General features: G+C 32.6%; 4 protein-coding genes across 5 annotated transcripts; 3 read left to right on the forward strand and 1 right to left on the reverse strand.

Annotated features, from left to right (window-relative positions):
• Positions 1-1,821: 1,821 nt before the first annotated feature.
• Positions 1,822-3,709, forward strand: LOC125832449 (uncharacterized). The gene is made up of 5 exons (XM_049511602.1): positions 1,822-1,862; positions 2,633-2,686; positions 2,763-2,869; positions 3,123-3,162; positions 3,647-3,709. Exons 2-5 carry the CDS (start codon positions 2,684-2,686, stop codon positions 3,707-3,709), a joined length of 213 nt encoding a protein of 70 aa, XP_049367559.1. The 5' UTR covers positions 1,822-1,862; positions 2,633-2,683.
• A 3,101-nt stretch (positions 3,710-6,810) lies between these two features.
• On the forward strand, positions 6,811-9,311 carry LOC125832169 (uncharacterized). Its single transcript, XM_049511320.1, has 6 exons — positions 6,811-7,174; positions 7,649-7,910; positions 8,025-8,061; positions 8,344-8,449; positions 8,762-8,872; positions 8,969-9,311. Exons 1-6 carry the CDS (start codon positions 6,992-6,994, stop codon positions 9,083-9,085), a joined length of 816 nt encoding a protein of 271 aa, XP_049367277.1. The 5' UTR covers positions 6,811-6,991; the 3' UTR covers positions 9,086-9,311.
• Positions 9,312-14,178: 4,867 nt separating this feature from the next.
• Positions 14,179-16,742, forward strand: LOC125832404 (protein ALF). 2 transcript variants are annotated; one of them, XM_049511548.1, is made up of 3 exons: positions 14,179-14,657; positions 15,203-15,618; positions 16,239-16,742. In XM_049511548.1, exons 1-3 carry the CDS (start codon positions 14,183-14,185, stop codon positions 16,611-16,613), a joined length of 1,266 nt encoding a protein of 421 aa, XP_049367505.1. In that variant the 5' UTR covers positions 14,179-14,182; the 3' UTR covers positions 16,614-16,742. The 2 variants fall into 2 exon arrangements, with proteins under 2 accessions (XP_049367505.1, XP_049367506.1); XM_049511549.1 differs by having other exon boundaries at positions 14,183-14,657; positions 15,200-15,618.
• A 155-nt stretch (positions 16,743-16,897) lies between these two features.
• Positions 16,898-22,097, reverse strand: LOC125832073 (glycine--tRNA ligase, mitochondrial 1-like). Its single transcript, XM_049511209.1, has 9 exons — positions 21,685-22,097; positions 20,789-21,171; positions 20,575-20,692; positions 19,929-20,123; positions 19,590-19,814; positions 19,181-19,240; positions 19,003-19,083; positions 18,509-18,914; positions 16,898-17,220 (listed from the first exon to the last, which is right to left on the reverse strand). The coding sequence occupies exons 1-9, from the start codon at positions 21,862-21,864 to the stop codon at positions 17,003-17,005; spliced, it is 1,866 nt and encodes a 621-aa protein (XP_049367166.1). The 5' UTR covers positions 21,865-22,097; the 3' UTR covers positions 16,898-17,002.
• Between the last annotated feature and the right edge of the window lie 2,074 nt (positions 22,098-24,171).

Genomic DNA, 24,171 nt, shown 5'->3' on the forward strand with positions numbered 1-24,171 from the left:
ATTCTAAAAAATAGACACTCTCCTCGTCGTCCTCATTTCCATCACCCTCTCCCAAACTTTCATTGGAGGATGTGTTAAAGATTATTTCTTAAATAGTTTGATCTCAGTAATATACCCTTGTGGTTTGTATGGTTTTTCAATTAATTCACCAAACATAATCACTCACTAGTTATAATAAAGTAAAAAGACAAATATTTGAATGAAACATTATTTTGTAATTTCCTGTAAATCTAATGTCACTCAATCAATTTATATTTATTCCTTGTTTAGCAACAATTTATTTATAATTAAGATCTTACTCAATCCTAAATTGAGAATTTATTGAATTTGAATATGGGAATATGTGTATGTTTCTAAAAGAAGTGAATCAAATTAAACTATTGATATTCTGTCCAGATTAAGATTATAATAGAGATACTTATCATTACTCTAACATGTATATATAAACACATAAAGGGTATACTACATCACTACTTTTTTTTTTTTTAATTATTACTATTTTGTAATTGAAAGATCGCAATTTCTTCAAAAATCTTGTTGATCTTAATTCCATGTTCTTATTGCCATTGCATCAGATACATTTTTTTTTTCTACAATAAAATGATATAATCAAAGACAAATGGATTCGAAATTTAATCTATAAGTTCTAAGTACTAACCTTTTATTTTTAAAATTATGATTTCAGATATACTATTTATTGTAATAACATTTGACTTATTTGTATATTTATTTTGCTTCATAACGAAAATTTTGATTCCATTACTGACTTTGTTATATATATATGATAGTTCGGACAGGAAAAAGACGTTGTTTCGAGTCGTGTACGGTAAGTTACAAGGGGATATGCAGACAACATCGAAGCGTTATAACATGCAAAGCTTTTTGCTCTGGACGATTTGGAGTTTCCAAAGTCTGTGAAGCAAATTGTGTAGATGAGGACGACGTCGTTTATTGCCAATGTACTCTACATATAGACGCATGTCCTTAAAATTGAAGTTTTTTTTTTCATTGTCTTTTTATTTTAAAATTTCTTGAAATGAGGATTACTTGTGTTATTTCCTATGTTTTAAAAAATTGATTTATAAATGAATTTGTGTTTTAACATATTTAAGAGTCAAGACACTATAATCAGTAGTAATAGTTTATACTATTCTACGAAGTACAAAGTCACAATGTGCTATGTGAATTATTGATCGATTATTTTATTTATTTTTCAAATAAATTTAACAAATGGAAAAAAATAATAATTTGATGCACTAAATCTCTCATTATTAAAAGAATCACAAGAATTATACATCAAAAACTTTATCCGTTACGTCAATGCTTCTGTTTTCATAATTTGAATTTTGAAACATTATTATTTAATTATTTTTATAATATTTAAGATTTTAAAATAAAATGACATATCTCTGTCTTTTTTTTAAAAAAAAAAAAGTTATTAAATATATATATGTACTTCATTATGTAAGAAATTCTAACAATTTAGATTTTATTTTATGTACCTTAAAATAATAAATTGTTAACTTTCGTTAACTTTAAGAACCAAGATAGCATACTTTAAATAATTAAAGGTTAAATCTGCATGGTCAAATAACACATAGACAAAAATCATAATTATGTAATAATACAAGAATTAAAATCTATTTCCCCTAAAAAAAAAAACAAGTTCTTTATTTGAAATTAATAAAAATACTACTTACTAAATATCTAAATTTAATTTTGGCCAATTTTCCTTCCACGTGTTTTTCCATCAAAACCAAAAAAGGCCAATTCGTTTTCAAATTCATCAATGCTTGCGATCTGAAACCCCCGCATCACTATCACTATCATCATTACAATTTCTGCTATTGCCTCTCGTTTAGGTAATCCCTTTTTTCGTTTTTTCCATTTTTAATACTCTGATTGTAGCGTAGAATCAAATATTTTTATTAAGATGATTTAAAATATATATAAAAAAATAAATGCTAAGAAAAGTAGAAAGATTCAAATGTGGTTGGGAACTGATCCCTGTAGTATTAATTGGTTTCATCAATTTGAGGTGGTTGTGTTGAATGATTCAAAATCACAAGGAGGAATCACTACCAATTTATCATTAACATAATATTCCTTTGATGGGTCTAAGGAGAGATTGAGGTAGGCTAAAGAAGTATTGGAGAGAGGTGATTAGATAGGGCATAACTCACCTACAACTTAATGAGGACATGATCCTAAATAGGAGGATATGGAGGTCGAGGATTAAGGTAAAATGTCAGCAGGTAGTCGAGTGTTATCTACTTTTTCTTATATGTATGAATATTATTATTATTATTACTTTTCTATTATCTTATTCCTTTGAATCTTTTATTATCCATTGTTTCTTTTGCATTGATTTTCGTATTATTTGTTGTTGCTACGGTTTCTTTGTCCATTATTTTCAACCTTGCTTCTTTGCTTGTGAATTGCTTATTCAAACTTGTTTTGATATGCTTTACTTGAGACCGAGGGTCTATCCGAAACAACTTCTCTACTTGCACACAGTAGGGATAAAGTCTGCGTATACATCACCCTCCCTAGACTCCACATGTGGAATTTCACTGGGTATGTTGTTGTTGTTGTGCGAGAGGAAACTAAGTTATGCTTCTTTACTTTGTAGGTTTGGTGACTTGGTTGAAGCAAAAATTGATCAAGAGAGGAAAGTTCAGATATGGTGAGTTGCATTGAAATGAGAATAATGTGTTGATTATATAAATAGATGCTAATACTTTCATTTTTCGTATTTTCAGTCAGCGCTCTTTAATTTCCATTCCTTCTTGACGGTAGTGCTGTTATGGATTTGTACATGCAGTTATGTAAAGATGCATTTTCCGGCACTTCTTGAACAAAGAACTGGGTAAGTCTAGCTAATACAATTTCTATTATTCATATACTGCGTGCGATAGCCTGAATTGTCATTGTTGGCATTCAATTGCCTGAACTGGCAACCCGGTGCTGCATATAGACAGCAACAATCACTTTAGCCACTTTCTCTGTTCCCTCCTCTGTAAAGGATGGAAGGAATTTGCCATGAACTGATGAGGAAGTGAAAATGTTTGTATTAGTGGATCTTATTTTTACATCCTAATTAGAAGTACTACTTATGGTAGGTTTCGAGGATTCTTCTGGAAGGCTGCTAGAATAGGTAAAGAAAGTTAATCCCATTAAAAATGCAAGCTGTGGATTTAATGCTGAACTGCTGCTGAGATGAGTACCTGTTACACATTATATGAGTGGATATTATTGCATAGCGCGGTTAAGCATTGTTTATGTGTATGCATAATTTCGACTAGGAAGTTAATACTTTAGGGTGATCGCTTGTCCCTTTGCTCAGGTTCAGCTTTAACAAACTTTTGAGAAGCGTCGTTTTCTGCTCCTACTGTATGCTAGGAACATCTCTGAATAGTCCATTTTTCAAAATTCAAAAGGCACATGGAAGTGATGTAGCTAGAGAAAATGAACTTATGAATTGCAAATAACTCTGCTGTCTATCATAGGATGTGTAAATGTGGAAATAACGAGAAAAGAAAGTTGTCAGCGTAGAGAGCAAACATTAGAAAACAGGGAAATCATTTCTCTGTTGTAGGATAGTGAATATAATCTTCTGCCCAAGGTGTTGCTAATTGGTGTACTTCAACGTGGTCCTTGGATGGCTGTGGGCTGCTTGACAATGGGTGTTTCAATAATCTTCTTCTAAACTCAAACAGTTGCTTATAACAAAAAAGAGCTAATTTTTCTGCATCAAAATGCCTTCTTTGATCAAACTTGAGCACTGAATCATTGTGACACTACTTTGATTTGGAACTAAGCTTTTGCTTGTAAGATTGTCTTTGTTATGAGGAGGGTCGATGTTATCGATTCTGGCTTTTGTAACACACTCCACAGTCTCCACTTGATACCTTTTTGTTTATGATCATGGTGTTTGAGTCAGTTTTTGCGCACCTCGAGTCCTCAACTAATTCCATGAATGCCTGCCACCTCCCACTAGTAACTTGATGCCTATTTCTGCCAACAAATCTAAAAAATTTGATGCTGCATTATATCTTTTTGTTGATTATGTTATGTACATCATCTATCAGTTATAAGAAAATTGACGTAGCTGGTACTAGAGCTTGCTTGTGATCCCAAAAAGAAAAAAAGATTTAACTTTTTGTAACAAGCAAAAAGTAGGCGTTTGGCCTTCTAATTTGGGGCTCAGTATTGAAATTTTGATTTGAGATCACAATTTCAAATCTCAAAATTTCTTAAAAGTGTGATTTCAATTTCAAGTTTGTGTGATTTTGTTATTTACTTTTTTTTTAAAAAATAATATTAAACCTGATCCATAGGTTTATATTTTGAAAAATAAAATAATTTAATAATTTTAAATTTTACAAAAAAATAATCAATGTTTAACATGAAAAAATTGTTTGTACTATGTGAAAAAATTATATTAAAGAATAACGAGTTATTACTATTCTTAATTTATTGAACTAGTAATTTTTTAAATTACATAAAAATATGAGAAGAAAAAATGGTGGAGAAAATTAAAAAATGAAGAATAAAACCTTCGTCTACAAAATAAAAATCTAGATAGTAATCCGACTAAACTATTAATATCCCTCATTTGGCACATGTATATAAGCATGATAGATCAATTTTTCACTTTATCAAATTGAATTATTACATCAATTTTTATATTAATAAACCGTACCAAATTAATAAAAATAGGTTTTTCAATCTTCTTTATTTTTTTTATACAATTATTATTTATTTAATATAACTCATGGTAAACAGTTATATAAAAAACTATCAACCATAATGCCACAAATAGGGAAAATATTTTTATTTTTTTTCTCGCATTCTCAAATATATATTTTTTTAAATAATCAACGTGATAATTATCAAATGGAGAACATATATAAATATATAAGAAAAATTGGATAAATAATATTCACCATTGAAAAAACTGATTAAAAAATTACACAAAGAATTAGAAAAATAAAAAGGTGAAACGAAAGAAATGGCAAAAGGAGGGATGAGAAGTAAAGGTAGGAGAAAAATACATGGGTCCAATCACTCCACCATTGTTAATTATCAAATATAAAAAAGATAAATATATCGAATGATATAAAAAAATTGAATAAATAAAATTAATAAGTAAAAATTGATCTGAAATATTTTAGGAAAGAAGAATTAAAGAAGAACTTTTTTTAAAAAGGGGAAAAGAAAAGAAATGGACAAGTAAACGGATGTGGAGTAAAATGTATGGGAAAGAGAAATAACAATGTAAAATAAAAGAATAGGACCTACATAATTTTTTATTTATAAAATTAAGACAGACAGGAGAGAGAAACAACAATATTGAATAAAAAATGTGGGACCTACACATTTTTTTATTCAAAAATAATCTCTCACATACCAAAATCATAGTTGTGTCTCTCCAACCATAAAATTTCTCATTGCATTGATTGTTTTCCTCTACTGACCAAATTGTAAGGAAACTGTCATTAACTTCATTATTGTCCTTGTTTCTAACTTTTCCATTTGTGTTCTTTTTTGTCTTATTGTTTTTAATTTTGCTTCTTTTTTCTGGTAATTTGGGTCTTGTAATAGAAAGTTAATGCCTCTAATATGACAAAAACAACTGGACAAATTATCCATAAGCAAAGAGTTTTCCAACTTCATTCTTTTTACTTTACCAAATTGGTGAAACTTATGCTTCACATCTGGTTAATTTGTCTCAAACATGCAAGTGAGTAGTTGCTCTCATTTTTTCCAAGAGAAGATAGTTTAGTATCTTCATTATAGACATTTTAGTTGAACTCAAGTAACTTTTGAACAAATCAATAATTCGCACGTTTGAAAATTTCACATAATTACTCTTTGAATATCCAAAATGCAACCCAATTCATACTAAACTCGTAGGCCCTACACATTGAATGCAAATGAGTTAGTTAGGCAAGTAGGTGAACTTCCACTTCCCACAACTAACCCCTATATTCATTTATTTTTTTATTATCTCCAAATATTTGTATTTCTTTCAACAATCTATTTACTACATTTCAAAAATATTACTCCCTCAGTTCCATTTTATGTGATGTACTTTGATTCGGCACGGAGTTTAAGAAAGAAAGGAAGACTTTTAAAACTTGTGGTCCAAAATGAATGATAGAAATTTGTGTGGCTGTAAATCATTTCATTAAAGGTAAAATAGACATTTTATAGTCAAATTGTTAGTTAATATAAAAATATGTAATTCTTTTTTGGACTGACTAAAAAGGAAAGTAAGTCAGATAAATTGAGACAGAGGGAGTAAATACGATCTTGAGCTCATGTTGAAAAGCTATCAATGAACGTGTCCTCTACACATCCTCAATTTCTCAAGTTAGGTGGGATGAGCTACAACACGTAAACGCAATATATATATAAATATTTCTTAAAACATTACTATAAGAAATGCACTTACGTTCTTTAAAAATTAAATTATGATTCTACCTTCCACTAGCAACTTTTTTGGTATAACCATTTGTTAAGGGTTAAAACATTCGAGAAAAGAAAGTTAAGGGATTTTCGGATAAATTATTAAACATATTAAGTAAATTACTACTTATTTAACACAAAAAATACAAAACTAGGCCAAAACTACTGATTCTACTAAACTCATAAGCTGAATATTAGCTGGCTAATTTCGATTCACATGATCCACTAAAAAAAAGATAAAGTATTCCTAAAAGTTCATTTTATCATTTTGAAAGAAAAAAATCTCACCGAGCAAAACTACAAGTATATAGATACTTCCACTCAACTACATCTATGGTGGTCCCATTTGATTTTTGTCTTAATTTCTCTAACTTCCTCATATGCCTTTTCTAATTTCATCTTCCAAGTTAATTGGCCATAAATTGAAGTAGAAAAAGCATTATATTAAATTTAAAAGTAAAGTTAGGTTCTTCCTTTTGTATTTTTCTGTGCTCTGCTAGTTTTAGAAAGTAAAGTAATGGAGGGAAAAATTGAGGCAGCAGAAAATGAGCTACACAATAATAATGGGCTAATAAAATTGCAGCAACAAGGAAAAGAGATCCAATCAATACATTGCGATGACGCCACAATCAATGAAGAAGAGATGAACAAGATTTCTCTTGTGAGAGCTGTAGTTGAGAAACAAGATCCGTCTTCTAAGGTAATTGTATTTTAATTTTAATGCTGTGTTTGTTGATTTTTTCGATGTTAAAAGTGAAAAATTGAAATTTGTTTATAGACATCTCCACTAATTTTAAGTGTATTGAGTTAAGCCCAATATTCGTTCTCCTAAAGTACGTTGAGACCCAACATTATGTAGTGCTCGACATGTTGGAGCTAGGTGTGACTTTTAGATGAGATGGTCACACACTTCATCGTAATGTCAGAGCAGGCAAAGGTCATGGTCATAGACTTTTTTCGTAGTATCAGAGCAGACAGAGGTCCTGGATCGAATCTCACCCCGCCCACCCATATTAAAAAGAATTTCCACATGCTTGGTCATGAGTGTCCTACATTGAATAAGGGAATGGACAATTGCCTCTTCATATGGTTTTGTGTCATCCTATATGTTTGGGGTTTGAGTTAGGTTCAAGGTTCATTTTTTTATCTGGTTTATACATCAATTGTTTTGTAGGAAGTTGATGATTTTGCGATAAGAAGGTTTCTTCGAGCAAGGGATCTGGATGTGGAAAAAGCTTCAACAATGTTGTTGAAATACCTAAAATGGAAGAAAAGTTTTGTGCCAAATGGGTACATTTCACCTACTGAGATTCCAAATGAGATAGCACACAACAAAATGTTCTTACAAGGTGTGGACAAATTAGGACGCCCCATTGCTGTCGTTTTTGGTGGCAGACATATGCCGAATAAACAAGGAGGTCTTGAAGAGTTCAAACGTATGTGTTTTTTTTGTTGATACTATTCTACTTGGCCTGCTGTTTTTTGGTCCCTGAAATGACTTTTGAACAGATCAGGTTGTCTTATTGTTAAGTCATTGTTTTGATCTACAGGATTTGTTGTCTTGGCTTTAGACAAACTCTGTTCAAGGTACACTACTAAAAACATATGTCCATTTTTACTTGTTCAGTTTAGAGATCTGGAGAGAATTTATGACGTAGTTCTTAACTTACCCTCCTTATTAACTTAAGTCATTTCCCAGAGCACTGAATTTATTATATTTCAAATGGTGTTATATAGTAAAATTGTCGTTTTGTTTATTGCTCCTTGCCAAGTGAATATTGGACAAGTAAAAATGGACGGAGGGAGTAATTGGCATGTTTGGCCTCTATTTTTGAAATTAATGTGTAATTGCTTGTCTTGATGAATCAGAACTTCACCAGGAAGGGAAAAGTTTGTGGTAATTGGGGATCTACAAGGCTTTGGCTATTCCAACAGTGATGTTCGTGCATATCTTGGCGCTCTATCCATTTTACAGGTCTACTTACCCATTTTTCATTTGATTTTTACCTTTTATACATACGATTGCACAATTTTAGTTCACAGGTTCAAATCCTAGATGTGACCGTCTTAGTAATTTTTTGAAATAAATTTCTGGTTCGACCACTGAGCTTACCGAGTAAAACAGGTTAAGACTTGAGATACACCAGTACTCAGATGGTGTAAAAACTCTTGACACTACCGGTATATGTTAAGTGAAATCCTTTTCATATTTCCTTTTGGAACTGTAATACGTAAAGGCTCACCATATTATATAGTTCATAATCTTGAAATTTATTATTAATCGCAGGACTGCTACCCTGAAAGACTCGGAAAACTGATTGTAGTTCATGTTCCTTACATATTCTGGACAATGTGGAAGCTTGTGTACCCTTTTATTGATAACAACACCAAGAAGAAGGTGAGGCTCTAAAATGGTTGATGGAAACAATGCCAGAGATTAGTCAACGATAGCCTTGTTATTTCAACATTGTATTAAAATCATCTTTTCTCTCAGATTACATTTGTGGAAAACAAACGACTCACGGAAACTCTACTTCAAGACATTGATGAAAGCCAGCTACCAGATATTTATGGAGGCAAAATGCCATTAGTTCCTATTCATGAAGCCTAAGCAAGTAGTTACACATCATTATTATTCAGAGCTGGTTTACGAGGTCTTTCAGGCAATGCACTCGATAAGAAGACAACGTTTGTACTATGATTTTACATTCGTAAACATCTAGCTTTTATATAGAAAAGAATTTAAATATTCAAATCAGGCTTATAGCTCTGTTATTTACTCTAACTGGCACAGCACATAAGAGTCAAATACTCCTAAATTTAAGATCCATTGTAGAAGGAGAAACTGACTGCACTCAGCACATAATTCGTTTCTGGATCATATAAACAGCATTGGTAGCCTAGGAGCCTTTCTTATAGCAATTGAGTTGCCCTCTTGGTGGATTCAATTTGGTTTTCTCGTTTTTGATTGAGTTTGGGTTATTGTTATTTGATCGAATTCAATTGAGAGGTGAAGTTATAAAGTCCTTGTTGCTAATAAATTCAATTAGTTTTCGATATTTCCACGTATGTTTTCTTATTTCTTTTCAATTGCCCTTTTGATTCTTATCACCGTTCTTATAACAATCGCTTCTATAGTATGATCGATGTTGGTTAATGGGTCTTTGTTTTCAATCTATTGAAGATAAAAACTTGCTTCGAAAAGTTATTTTTTAATGACCAAGTGTGTTCGGGTCAACTTTCGCACACCGTGACTAAATCCATGGGATACCTAAAAGCTATAATTTATGTACTCCCGTAACTAATTCGCTATAATTTATGTACTCCCGTAACTAATTCGAAGTGAAATTATTACCTCCTTAAATGATGACAGACATATATGGAAGGAAACAACACTTGGTAAAATTACAATCCAATGTCTTTGGGTCATTTAATTACAAAATATGTATAGTATATACCTTATATACTAAATATGCATATATTATATAAATGTAATATACACAACATATACCATCGAAGTGTATAAGAGTATATGACGGTACTCGGTAGTGAGCATTTAGGTAAGTTTCCCAAAATACTTTCCTAGTTTTGCTTAATTTAGACAATTGATTAAACAACATTCAAATTAATTAGAACATTAACCAATATATACAAGTGACTTTTGCAAACTGTCTTTTCACTGACCTGACATTTGCAATTAAATCAAGACTCTGAGATTTAGGACAAACCATCATTAACACTTTGAAACGTTTTTCAGCCTCTAACAACTATTCTTTTTTCAATTTCTTTGTTTTTATTTTTTGTGTTGGTGGGGTGGTCGAGGAACACCAAAAATAAAGTAAATAATCAAAACTCTGAGATCAAGTTCTTTTTTATTTTCAAATATAACAAAATAACATCCATAATATAGTTATTAAAGACTTTTATTTAGTAGGAGATATATTTTCTTTCGATAGTTTTTTTATGTCATGTGTAGACCAATTAACCAAATATGTTATTTAGTATAATATTATGAGTCGTCTAATTTATCATTGTCATAATTTGCAATTAATATTAGTTTTTTTTTTGTATGACGCCCGATTTTGATACCAAAAGTTCGTTCCAAAAAAGCATCTTTCAGAATAGCTAAAATAGTCTAAATTTTAGAAATAATATACTTCTTGATGAAGAAAAATTAAAGTGAAACAATTAACTAGATGAAATTTTTTTAAGTAGTCACTTGTCATAGATTTTAAATATCTTTCACTTATTTTATATATTTTTGAAACTTATAGAGTTAAAGTAGAAGATGTAGTTATATTTGATTATACCTTTTACAAACAATATTTGAAACAACTTCAAACATTAAAAAGTGAGTTGAAACATAGGTTATAATATTATTTCTTTTCAAATTTGAAATACAATTTTAAGTTCTCGTAACTAAATACTTCATCTGTCCAGTTTTAATTGTCATGTTGCGTTTTTCAAAAGTCAATAAATTAGATTACATTAATTCGATATTTTAAATAAAACAATTAGATACTTAAAAAATATACGGAAAGTATTATAATTGCAATTTTTTGCATATTAATATGATGAAAATATATATCATAAAATGTTAAGTCAAAGTTTTTATAATTTGACTCTAAAAAGCAAATCATGACAATTAAAAATGGACCAAGGTAATACTGATTATCAAATTAAATTAATAATTATACTAAAATAAATAAATATTTTTTTTAGTCAAAGGAATTGTGGTTTAATTTTTCTTGTTATTATGAGAAGAGACAAAAGCAAAGAAAGTCCAAAGAAGTTAAAGCTGGATATTCAATTCTGCGAATCTAACGCAATGACTCTCTGCAACTCAGCGACAAAATTTTACTATAAAATCCGTACACTGCTCTGCTCTATAGTACGTGTCATCATTTCATTGGTCCAAATATTTAGTCTTAAAGTTGACCACATCTTTCTTATTCAGTACGAATATTTTATGTATAATACTGTTATAAAATATATTTTATTTTGATAAAAGGATACCATTGATTCATTTCCAAATTTATGTAGTTAGTTACTCCATATAGAATTGTACTTTTGAAAATGTTAAAATATTTCGACTAGTCCTGAAATAGAAATAAGCATAGAAATTCACACCAGGGAAGTTGTTGAGAGATTGATTTAAATTATGAATGGTTCATGTGTATAATAAGATAAATAAATAAAATATGAACACTATACATAAAATATGGTGTTTTACTTATGTATTTTTATTCACTTTTCTTTGTTTGCTTTATTCCTTCTATTATCATTGTTAAATTTTGTACAATGAAATAGCAATTTTATACTTAAAATCAGTAGGCAGTGGAGGATGTAATATATAGACAATGAATTCAACTAATCATTCCAATACTTTTCGAGACAATATATAAATACATGTGTGAAAACTTACTAAAAAAGCGAAATGTTTTAATAATTTTGGAGTAATGAGTTTATGCTTAGAATCTAAAGATTGCACGCGTCAAATATAAATCCTATATTGATTTCTTCGTCAGTCATCATAGTAGACTCAACTTCTTAAAATCCTGAATACGTCTACGAGGATATATATCATAAGAATGAGAGATAAGCTTATAGGATATATCGTGAATACGTAAATCCATATTTTTGTGTTTGGAAAGTACAAAGGGAAACAGCCTTATTAGATTACAAAAAGATTATTAGGCTTAACACCTTAGTTCTGTTGTGTGATACTTTTTTCTGTAAATACGTACTTCCCTGCATATATATAGCATACTTTAAACTTGCCAAGTAATACTAGTCTAATTCTTAACTTTGGTCCCCTTCAACTTCAACTGAATCCTTTATAAATTTTCTTCACGTACAAGTCCCCCACTTGAGCAAAAAGTTCATTTAATTTTTTTAATAAAAAATCTCTAGTAATTTCAGAGGCGGAACCAGTATTAAGAGTTTAGGGTTTCTAAATTTCCTTCCCTTTTCTTAACATTGAGTTGTCAATCAATTTTGTCAGGGGTTCACAGGTTATTACTTAATTTTCTAGTAAGAATATAAGGTCTACGAAAAAGCTACTGGGTTCGTCTGAATCCACAAACCCCACCTAGCTCCACCCATGCTAGTGATACTGAAATAAGCTATGGAGGAATTCCTAACTAAATAGCACCTACCTAAATGAATTTTCTTATAATTAAATATAATTAACATAGAATTTTGCTTTTTTTATTTAATTTCTTATTTTCTAGTAGTACAAAAATTCAACTTATCTTCAATATTTTCGAGGATGATTTTTAGTTAAATTATCTAATAAATTAACCTTGGTGACTGACTTGTCCACTTTGAATTTTAATTTTCACGTTTCTTAAAAAATAATGATTGATATGAACATTTTACTATAATGTTTTATTGATATGCTATAACATAACAAGTAAAAATTAAAAAAATATTTTTGGAACAATGGACAGATAAAATTGAGAATGCTGAGCTTTTAGGTCCAAAACTTTGCGAAGACAAAAACACACTATATGATTCTTTTCATTTATCTTAGCTTTGGTAGACAGAATTATATGGTATCCGATCCATTGTTGTTGTAAGGTAGCAAATATCACATGTAATTAGTCGAGATGCACATAAATTGACTTAAACACTATGATCATAAAAGAAACAATAAACAAATAAAAATGAACAAAAAAGCGAGTAATGAATATATGTGTGGAGAAGCGTAATTAGAAAAAGTTTCTAAAATGGGAAAAATCCCAAATGTGTTGCCCATATAGTCGAAAAAAGGTGTCGAAGTAGAGACTGGGGCTGATTGGTTCGGAATTGGAACTAGTTTTATTTGAACTAAGTCTCTTCCAAAAAAGCAAAATTATTTCAACTGTTGTATCCGTACCTTTTCTCTCTGTATGCAAATGCAGAAAAGCACATTGCTATTCACGTATGACTCTGATCCTATCCCAGAAATTTTGTATATATTTTCAAAGTTAAAAACAAACTTTTATTTTATATATAGTGTAAAGAAAAAATCATCTTTATCTTTGGTGTAAGATGTATTTTCACTTATTTTTCAAATTACAAATTGAGATATCTTTTTTAGTAAGCTGATAGTTTAAGTTTTTCTATATATTGTCCGTTCCGTATATATATAAGGTAAAATCTTAGTAAATTTTAACTTATAAGGGCTTATTTAGTTGGAGATAAGTTAGTTATTTCGTAATGTTATCACAAACAAACATGAAATAAACTCATCTTAAAATTAATTCTGAAATTAGTTATTTCTTATCTTTCGTACCAAAAGAGCACTATCCTCGAAAAATTATCTAATTATCAATCAGTAATACTTATCAAATGATTTATCTATAATGACTTTTAAGTATTCATGTTCACTATCAATATATACAAAAAATGTACTACCATGTTATCTAAATAACACCTACATATACATATTTCCTCTAAACGTTTGGCTTGTAATTTTTCGAATAAAACAAAAATTACTACATTAATCTGAGATGATGAAAAAATAAGTATGTACGTGTACTTATTGAACTGATCTATAATTACCATTTAACTAATGGTGTATAAAGAATCAGGAGAGAACAGAGTACGCAAACAAAGTAATGTAATGCAAATATTTATTTTATAGTCGAAGTAAAACTCTTATAAAAAGCAACAGTTTTTCATCTTTCATTTCATATTTACCCAAGTGTGTGCTTCTAACAAGATGGACCCAGAAGCTTTCTCAGCGAGTTTGTTCAAGTGGGACCCAAGAGGTGCAATGCCACCACCAAGCCGTCTATTAGAACCGGTGGCGCCACCACAACCTCCTCCGCCTCTACCAGCACCACCACCACCTCCTCAGCCGCTCCCAACATCATCGTACTTACGGAGTACGAGGGAGCTAGGAGGACTAGAGGAGTTGTTTCAAGCGTACGGCATACGCTATTACACCGCCGCTAAGATGGCGGAGTTAGGGTTCACTGTGAACACGTTATTGGACATGAAAGATGAAGAACTTGATGATATGATGAATAGTCTCTCGCAGATTTTTAGGTGGGACCTACTCGTCGGAGAAAGGTACGGTATCAAAGCGGCGATTAGAGCTGAATGGCGGAGGCTGGAGGAAGAGGAAGCACGGCGCCGCGGACATATTTTGTCCGACGGTGGAACTAATGTCCTTGACGCTCTATCACAAGAAGGTTAATAATTTTCTTCAATTACATGTAGTGAACCAACTTTGCACTGAATTGCACAAGAAGTCTTCAAAATGCTTGTAAAATCACTGTTATATTGATGTTATCTTTTCCTGGTGCATGCAATTAAGCAACTATAGGGTTCTTGCTGCGTATATTCTAATTTCTATGGAGATCAAGCACAATAATTTGGGTTTCTGAAGAATCGCAGTTGGTTGGTTACGTACGTAATCTTCTACTCGTATATTTTACTTATAAAACTAAACAAAAAGAGTCTGGAAATAATTTTCTCAAAATCTTATACTAGTAAAATATTTAGGAATATCTTAATTAGTATCACTCAGTTTTATATATAATTTTAAATATATAAAAATGAAGTATTTTGACGTTTCATACACCGAAATCATTGCATATATATAAAATGAGAGATCTAGTAAATTGATTTTATGTCATGTGTATATCATTCATGTGTTATGAACTTCTGACAATTTTTATTATACGTTTAAAATGAGCATGTATACGTAGTTGTCCTTATACATATGGTGAAGTAGGATTATCGGAGGAACCACCAGTGCAGCAGCAGCACGAGAGAGAAGCGGCAGGAAGCGGTGGGGGCGGGACATGGGAAGTTGCGGCAGGTGGTGGTGGGAGAATGAAACAAAGGAGGAGGAAGAAAGCGGCGACGGCGACGGGGAGGGAGAGAAGAGGGGCTTCAGGAGAGGAGGATGATGAAACGGAGGAACCAGGAGAAGAAGATGATGAGAATATTAACGAAGGTGGAGGAGCAGGAGGAGGAATAAGCGAGAGACAAAGGGAGCATCCGTTTATCGTGACGGAGCCTGGGGAAGTGGCACGTGGCAAAAAGAACGGCTTGGATTATCTGTTCCATCTCTACGAACAATGCCGTGATTTCTTGATCCAAGTTCAGACTATTGCTAAGGAACGAGGTGAAAAATGCCCTACTAAGGTCACCTTCCTTTTCTCTCTTTCTCTTTTTATTAATTACTATTACTCTGAAACACAATAGTATAATTGTGCTGATAAAGTTAGTGAGTCGTCGTAGTAGTAGTAGTTGGGGGGAAAGGTCGTGCATAAAAATGAATGTGGTAACAGAGGACCTCGTTAATTGGGTCTAAGAGTAACCATTAGCTGTCCACAAGTAAACTCGACAGCTAAGGTACGGACTGATGGGCTCAACCATAAAAGCTTGAATTTCAGCCCTTGCCCCATTACTCCATTTGTACTTCCACTCACGTACCTCCACCTGTAACCTTGTCCTTACCACATCCATAGTCTACACCTTGTGCATTCTAATTAACTTACTACTCGTATTGATGGAAAAAGTACCAAGTCGTGGCATTTTTCAAATTTTGAGATTTAAACAAATTTATTTTTAATCGTAAATTTTTCATTGTGAATTAAGTTAATAAAAAAAATTGACGATTCAATGCACAAATATCTTGTCAAACTTAAACTGTTTAACTCTCAAAAGTACCGCATAAATTGGGACGGTACACAGAATCTAGGACAGTTACAGAGAGTTATCGCGTATTGGATGGTTGATTCACGAGTGTGTTGAATATGCAGGTGACGAATCAGGTGTTCAGGTACGCGAAGAAGGCAGGGGCAAGCTACATAAACAAGCCCAAAATGCGACACTATGTGCATTGCTATGCATTTCATTGTCTTGACGAGGATGCTTCCAATGCTCTAAGGAGAGCTTTCAAGGAGCGAGGAGAGAATGTTGGGGCATGGAGACAGGCGTGTTACAAGCCATTGGTGGCTATAGCTGCTCGACAAGGCTGGGATATCGATGCTATCTTCAATGCACATCCTCGACTTGCCATTTGGTACGTCCCCACCAAGCTCCGCCAGCTGTGTCATTCTGAAAGAAGCAACGCGGCTGCAGCTGCTTCTAGCTCGGTTTCTGGTGGTGTTGCTGATCACCTGCCGCATTTCTAATTGTGCTTCTGATGATGGCAGCTTACAAAGTATATCAATCTCTCTGACTTAGCCACTATGTTAACTTCCCTACTTTATTCTACTGTTGATGTAATCTTTTCGGCTTAAAGATCAAAATTTTCTGCATAACATGGAGGTCCCTCATTTCCCTTCTGTAACTGCTTAAAGTTCTAACATCTCTAACACACATAATGGTTCAACATAATGGACAAAAACAACAGAATAGACTAAAAATAAGACCACAAATAAGGAAAATGAATTATGGGACTAAATGGTACAAAGTACTCTCATTGCACAAGGATTTACTGTCACTTTGATGTAATGATTGTCAAACAAATTGTCGATGTGTAACAAATCAATCCGCTAATAAACATTCTCAATTCAGGGGATCAAGAAGAATGGGTAGGGTATTTCCATAACACATCACCCCATGTGCTCTGCCCATCAGTTACCTCCTTAATAACAGATGCTACTTCATCCACATTCACACGAATCTGCTGCTTGCTGTCTCTTTCACGGATCGTCACAGAGGATGCTGAATCCACTGTAATGGCAAAGGGAACTCCAAGTTCATCTGTTCTTGCATACCTTTTCCCTATTGACGTACCTATAGCACAAAATCACATGGTCAGTGAAGAATTATATAGCCGACCCAACTTGTTTAGCACTTGACGCATAGTTATTGTATTAGCAGTTCATCAACCTTAAAGTATATAAACATATTTTTTTTGAGAAAAGTATATAAACATATTTTAGTGCTACAATAAAACCAGGTTATCATAGTTTGATACGGCTGCTGGTGATTTCTCATATATTAGTCAATATAACTTTGTTGGTAAACAAGGGAAACTTTAGCATATATATGAGTATTGTATAATAACAGTCTCCGGTGCACACATCTTCAGACATGACCAGATTTATATATCACAAGGAGACCAGCACCATAATGGATAGCGCACAAGGATAAATTGGAGTCCCCGTGTACGGTAAGTCAAAAGAAGAAGTCAAACTCAAATTTCTGCATTTAGACAATGCAAACACAGAAGTTGTTTGCCATGTAAGCACCAACCTTAGCCAGACTTTGAAGTTACTACCTATTTTCGGTCAGCAAACAAAGTTGATAGACCGAAAATATTGGCCTGGACAGATGGACCTTAATGAACATCGGACAATACATTATGTCAATTACTCAACATGAATCAAAATATTGTTTCAAATTTTATTTAGTTAACTTACAAATTTCCGAGTGAATGTAGTTCTCCCTTTTCTTATACTAGTAGTGTTCCGGGCCAGCTTGTACACCTAGACTTTTGCACCAGTTACCAGCTGGAATGAACATCATAGAGACTAGTTCGAATTCCACTAGAGGCAAAAGAAAGTAGGTTATTTCTTCCCTTCTGCCTAAGCATTAGTGAACAGAGTTGGAAAACACTATTAGGTGCAATTCCCAGTGAACACCAATCCAATATTGCAACCAATGTTAGAATTTGCTTAACACTATCTTAGTTCTAAGCCAACGTAGAAAACATATCTTAATAAGAGTCTAAAGTAATGTCCACATATCGATTTCTTATCACTGTCCTAAGTGAAAAGGACAAACAAATAATTCGCAAGCAACTGATAGCTCAAATTAGTCATTCTCAGAAATGGCAAAATGAGTATACAGGTGACATGTAAATGAACGGGTGGAGAATAAATCTCCAACACCCTAGATTCAGATAGCTTTTCACGGAAAATCAAATAGAAAATTAGTGATGGATTTTGAAATTAACATTCATATCAATTGAAAGAAAGGGAACTCATTATACTTGTCAAAGGAAAGAAAAGTGACAGTCCTAAATCAGAAGTTGCTACAGCTTAGTGCTTAGAATAACTTTCGAAGACAACAAGGATACCTGTTATGTCAATCTTATACGAGATCCCATAGACAGTCAGTGACTTAGCAATTTGTCTAGCGATTTCCTCATATTGTTGATTCTGAACCAACGGAAACACCGTGCATTTGATAGGAGCTACGAGAGGAGGGAAACTGAAAAAGTTCATTTGTTCATCACCATCTCTGCTAGGTCTGGTGTTGAAAGAATGCTCATAGAGGCAGTATATTATCCTCCCAATACCAAAAGATGGCTCAATGACTGATGGAGTAAAAACCCTCTGATGCTCCTTCTTTATTTCCTTGGAGATGGACACCATATTCTTGTTTATAGTGACAACCTTGTCAAGCGTGCAAACATTAAATGTTGCCTCCCCCTTAGACTCCAATGTTTCTTTCATTTCCATTGCTTCTTTTTCACCCATAGCCTTGCAACAGAAACAAATAATTACACTTAATAATTAACCCTCACATGAAAGGCGTAAACGAGTAAACTAATGCAATACTATCAGGTACCTCCAGTGCTTCAACCACCATTTTTTGGTTACCCTTAAAAGCAAGACCCAGCTCCTTTTTCGCTGGAACTATTATAAGCTTCTGAAAATAGAGATAACAAATTAAGCTAGTAAGCATGTTTATGTATTTTATTCAGGATTAGATTATCTTGTTCAGGGGTTGAGAGAAAGAGAAACACCTCTACTTCCCTGGGCTCTGGAAACTTTTCATGGGCAACAAGAGGTACACCACTTTTATCCTGCAATAGGTACTCAGTTCAGTATAGAATTGTTTACAACAAATAACAACATACCCAGTCTATTCCCACAAAGTGTGGAAGAGTCGAGTGTACGCAGACCTTACCTCTACCTCAAGTAGAGAGGCTGGAAAAATACCCAGTATACAATTGTTTACTCAGAAAAAATACGTCCATTTGCATGAAACCTAGGCTAACCATAAGTTATCCGATAGATCCCGAAAAGAAGAAAGCAGTGAACTTGGAAATTCAAACGCCAAGCAACTGATGAAGCACCATAAGAGAAGACTGGGAAGGGGGCTTTAAGAATAGAAAAAACTAACAGAATGCGCCTATTTTATGTTAGTCTTACCGTGTGAGCACGCAAGTCATAGGCAGATCTATCAGCTATACCAACACATTCAATCCATCCATAGGAACATTCAATTTCAGCATCCCAACAGTCTGCCGCATAATGTGCCATTTCGTTTGCAAGATGTTGTCGAAACCGTAACCGATCTTTGTCAATACCAAGATGAGTAAGAAATAGATATACTCTTCCTATAAAATATCCAAGAGTTTCATTGTTGACAACTCCCTACAGCAATAACAGTGTGATGAGTCATTTTCAAATATGGATAATGGAAATCAGAGAGATTATCCAGGAGAGAGGAAGAAACAAAGGAGAAGTTAATCGTTGACATTAGCTAACCTGGGCGACTGCTTCACCAATATTTATTCTCCTTGCTGATCTTCCAGCCACCTGATCTTCCCTTGGGAACATCAAGAACTCCAAATTTGCAACATCAGGAAATTTTGGATGGGACTTATCCTCCGGGTCAACAAAGTGCTCAATCTCAGCCAGTGTAAATTCACGGACTCTCAGGAGACCTTGACGTGGTGAGATCTGCATATCTTGTCATCTTAAATTATTTACAAAAATGCAAACATGGTCCTTCTATGAGCTAGCTAGAGAGGTAAAATAAATCAAGAAAGCTTCATTAACATATAGATCAAATAAAAATTAACCAAAAAAGGGGGAAAAAGGGTTGGGTAAAATATTGAAGCATAGTTGCCTAACATTTCTACACAAAATGTATTAGCATAATGCTATTAGTTGCACACTTGAAGCATCACTCATGTCTTCTTCACCATACCCAAGGCAGCAGATTAAGATAGAACAGTCTACAGATTCTGATCATCAGCAATGTGGAGAAACTTAAGAGCCCAGACAACTACTTATTCACCCTTCAGAAGTCCTCAAATTATACTTTTTCCAGATAGATAGTAGAAAAATACAAATATGATCAGGATACACATCAGAAAAACAAAGGCAACAGTAAGATTCGCTTTTTAACCTCATTTCTAAAAGCTTGACCAATCTGTGCAGCCGCAAAAGGAAGCTTATTTCCATTGTAATAGTACAAGTCCTTGAAGTTGACGAAAATGCCTTGAGCAGTCTCTGGACGCATGTAACTGCACGCAAATGAAGACAGACAGGATATTCAAAAAATATCTCTATCAAACTAAGCAAAAGCAATGGGTTAGCACAGCTCTAAATGATATTCTTACCCAGGACTCACGCCGGATGGCCCAATTGAGGTTTGGAACATGAGGTTGAAAGGATAAGGGGCAGAAAGAGGGTTCTTGGTATCAGGAGCAGTAATGCCATATTCCTTAATCTTAGCACCGAGCTCTTCAGAAGAAAGATCATCCAAAACAGCAAGCACATGCCTGAATTCCGCAGCCTTTTCAGCAGGAAGATTAGGATCTCTCTCAAGCTTGTCTTTGCAAAAGTCCTTGAGCAGATGATCAGCACGATAACAAGTGCCAGTCTTTTCGTCTTTCACCATAAGATCAGTGAATTTATCCACATGACCTGACGCCTTTAACACAACCTCAGGTGTAACACATGGGCAATCAACCTCTAACATGTTCTCCTCAAGAACAAAATGCTGAATTACAAAAGCACAAGTCACCAATTGAAGTTATCTTAACACACATCATATAAACATGGCAGAACCCATCTTGTCTCAAGAAAGAAGAACATAATACAACATTCTTCATACAAACCCATGATCATGAACATGTCTAACTAAAACCATACCATTATGTTACATTCGGTAGCTGGTTAGAATTACGCACGTATTAGTTATTCTATCTTCTATCCCACCATAAGATAATACACCAATTCCCTCCTAACTTATACAAGTAGTCACGCGGGTTTCTAAATTGCAAATCAAAAGTGGTATTAATTGTAAACGTGAACAATTTATTTCCTAACTTGGCTACCAAATTAATACATGAATAATTTGCTTCTTTAGTAGCTACCAAACAAACCCTACCATCTGAGCAACAACCCCTTCTTGTCTCCAATTACAAACGACCCCTTACTGTTTACTATCCTGATTGAATAACCCCAATTGAGTAAAGAACATATATAAGAACAAAACAAGAAAAGGGGAAACCTGGCGCCAGAAGGCGAGGACATTGGATTTAACGGCACATCCAGGAGGGCCATAGTCATAAAGGCCAGCAACCCCACGATAGATCTTGAAAGAGGGTATGTAAAAAAGACGGCGTTCAAGGGTGTTAGTCACAGCTTGCCGGAAAGTTTCTCTGTTCTGAGCTTCTTGTGCAGGGTCCATTTTTGACAGAATCACTCAGAATTCAGATCGATTTATCCAAAAAATATATCAGAGAGGTAAAGATATTTTTCGTCTCCACTATGGATAACGGATATTTTTAAGGTAATTCAATATTCCGGTCCCCCACACTATGGTTCTTTAGGGCTATTGCTGCTAATTCACGCCAGTCCAGTTTCTTCTTCGCTAATTACTCATCATTTGTATGCTTTCAAGAATTTGACTAGACCCACAGTGGCACTGGCACACAGTCTAAATTGTTTTTGCCTTTTCACTATTTAGCCAAAAGACACCGTTTAAACACGCTAACAAAATGCTTGCTCCGAATATTTAAGGGGTCGTTCAGTTGACGGTATAAATTTATATTACTTCTTTAACTAAACACATATTTTCTCTATTTATTTTTATTTATTTGATATATTATTTTGAATGTTTAATAATACTTGTTTAGTTTATAAAATTAATGAATAATTTATCATGTTGTGTCTATTTTAACTTTGCTATTAAATATTACTAATATTCATTTTTTCAATTTTTAAATGGCGTGATTTGGTAAAATTATATCTATCATTTACTGTTTTTTAATTCATGTGTCAAGTCAATGATGGACAACTATTATTGAACAGAAAGAGCATAGAACATAAGTAAAAATTCAAACTTAATTTGAGATATCTAATCTTATTTCATTCAATTTAGATAATTTTATCCTGCCTTATAAATATGATAAATTAGTTTATAAACTATAATCTCAGAGCTATAATTTTGAAATAATTTAGTTTTCGTTCAGAGCTATAATTTTGAAATAATTTAGTTTTTATAGAGAACAATCTATGTTTGAACTGAACACATGTTAAAATCTTATTTTAGCATCAGAAAATAAAACAGTCATGATGATTTATTTTTTAATACATAAAACTTATCTTTCTTTAAAAAATTATAAACATAAATTTAAAAATGTTAAATTAATCTAATATATATCAAATATTTTAAGAAAAATTATGTCAATAGATGATGGTAGATGTATTGGAGATTTGTTAGATGATGGTGACGGGTGTGGGACAATAATTAGTGATAATGGTGGGGGTTAATTATATTTAAATGTGTTTTATATTTAAAGTTCCTACCGATGATTTTCATTTGTATTTGCTTTCCATGCAAACACACCTCAAGAGTTGGTGTATTATCAAATGTTGGGACTTGACATGCAACATACTCTCAAGTTGTTCAACGTAACAATTTCTTTATTTATTTTCCTTTAAAGAAAGGTTCAATAGGTAATATACGTCATTTACTACATTTAGATAGACAACCAAATATGATGACAATACACGTCATATACAGCGTATTTAGAGAGCTTTATCAAAATATCTGAGGTTTTAGAGTAATATTTTAAAATTAATAAGGGTGATTTGATAAAAAAGGCGCATTGTTCGAGCCTATAAAAATCATCTTCGTCGAAAACCCTAACAGACGCTTCTAGCCTATCACTATACATTGTCTCTTTGCCTATCTCCATGGCCGCAACAAAGCCTTTATATGATTTTTTTGTTCACTTCCACTCTATGCCTACAAATAACATATAAAGTATAATTTTTTTGTCCTTTTATCTTTGATCTTTCCTTTGATTTTGACAATACTTTATGTATTATTCAAGAATTTAAGGATATCGATCTAAGATCTAATGTCTAGTAACTATTTTTTATTTTAAGGCTTGGATCTAAATATTTCTGCTAATAAGTTTCAGATCTGATATCATATAAATGTCAGTTTTCTTTATTTATCTCTGCTTTTAATTTAAGTCATTTGATTGAAATTTTAATTATTTTTTCATAATTTTTCAATTCAAGGTTCCAAGTTAGAGATTTAATTGAACAAGTATAAGGAATATCGCCATAAAAGGTTAGTGTTCTCTCTATCTAGCTCTTTTTTTTAAAAAAAAATAGTCATTAATCTTTCTTTAAAGTTACTTCTCTTTATTAAACTATGAATTTGAGAACGCTATTGAAGAATGTTTCATATTTTATATGTGTCAGATCAAAATTTTATGCTTTAACAATTAATCATTTAACAAAATCAACTTTCGTTCTAAAATTATATTTTTATCAGTAACACTATTCAAATTAGTGACATTTCCTAACATATTTTCACTATTATTTATCCTTATAAAATAAAATCAATAAAACTGTACTTTGAAATAAAAAATGAAGTGAATTACATTAAATTAATTATAATTTAAATTCTCGATCATTTCTTTTGAGGATTTTTCATTAAACAGAAAAAGACATATTAAAAATTAAAATGATTAACACT

Source organism: Solanum verrucosum, unplaced genomic scaffold (assembly GCF_900185275.1).
Source record: "Solanum verrucosum unplaced genomic scaffold, falcon-dt-bn FXZP01000009.1, whole genome shotgun sequence".
In the NCBI taxonomy this organism is placed as follows: Eukaryota; Viridiplantae; Streptophyta; class Magnoliopsida; order Solanales; family Solanaceae; genus Solanum; species Solanum verrucosum.

Coding starts and splice junctions, on each gene's coding strand:
- LOC125832449 (XM_049511602.1), top strand. Junction 2,870..3,122: donor CTTCTTGAACAAAGAACTGG/GTAAGTCTAGCT, acceptor TACTTATGGTAG/GTTTCGAGGATTCTTCTGGA. Junction 3,163..3,646: donor AGGCTGCTAGAATAGGTAAA/GAAAGTTAATCC, acceptor ATTGGTGTACTT/CAACGTGGTCCTTGGATGGC.
- LOC125832169 (XM_049511320.1), top strand. CDS start 6,992: ATGGAGGGAAAAATTGAGGCAGCAGAAAATGAGCTACACAATAATAAT. Junction 7,175..7,648: donor AACAAGATCCGTCTTCTAAG/GTAATTGTATTT, acceptor ATTGTTTTGTAG/GAAGTTGATGATTTTGCGAT. Junction 8,873..8,968: donor ATAACAACACCAAGAAGAAG/GTGAGGCTCTAA, acceptor CTTTTCTCTCAG/ATTACATTTGTGGAAAACAA.
- LOC125832073 (XM_049511209.1), bottom strand. CDS start 21,864: ATGGACCCTGCACAAGAAGCTCAGAACAGAGAAACTTTCCGGCAAGCT. Junction 20,693..20,788: donor CCATCCGGCGTGAGTCCTGG/GTAAGAATATCA, acceptor ATTTGCGTGCAG/TTACATGCGTCCAGAGACTG. Junction 20,124..20,574: donor GTCAAGCTTTTAGAAATGAG/GTTAAAAAGCGA, acceptor CAAGATATGCAG/ATCTCACCACGTCAAGGTCT.
- LOC125832404 (XM_049511549.1), top strand. CDS start 14,183: ATGGACCCAGAAGCTTTCTCAGCGAGTTTGTTCAAGTGGGACCCAAGA. Junction 14,658..15,199: donor TGACGCTCTATCACAAGAAG/GTTAATAATTTT, acceptor CATATGGTGAAG/TAGGATTATCGGAGGAACCA. Junction 15,619..16,238: donor GTGAAAAATGCCCTACTAAG/GTCACCTTCCTT, acceptor TTGAATATGCAG/GTGACGAATCAGGTGTTCAG.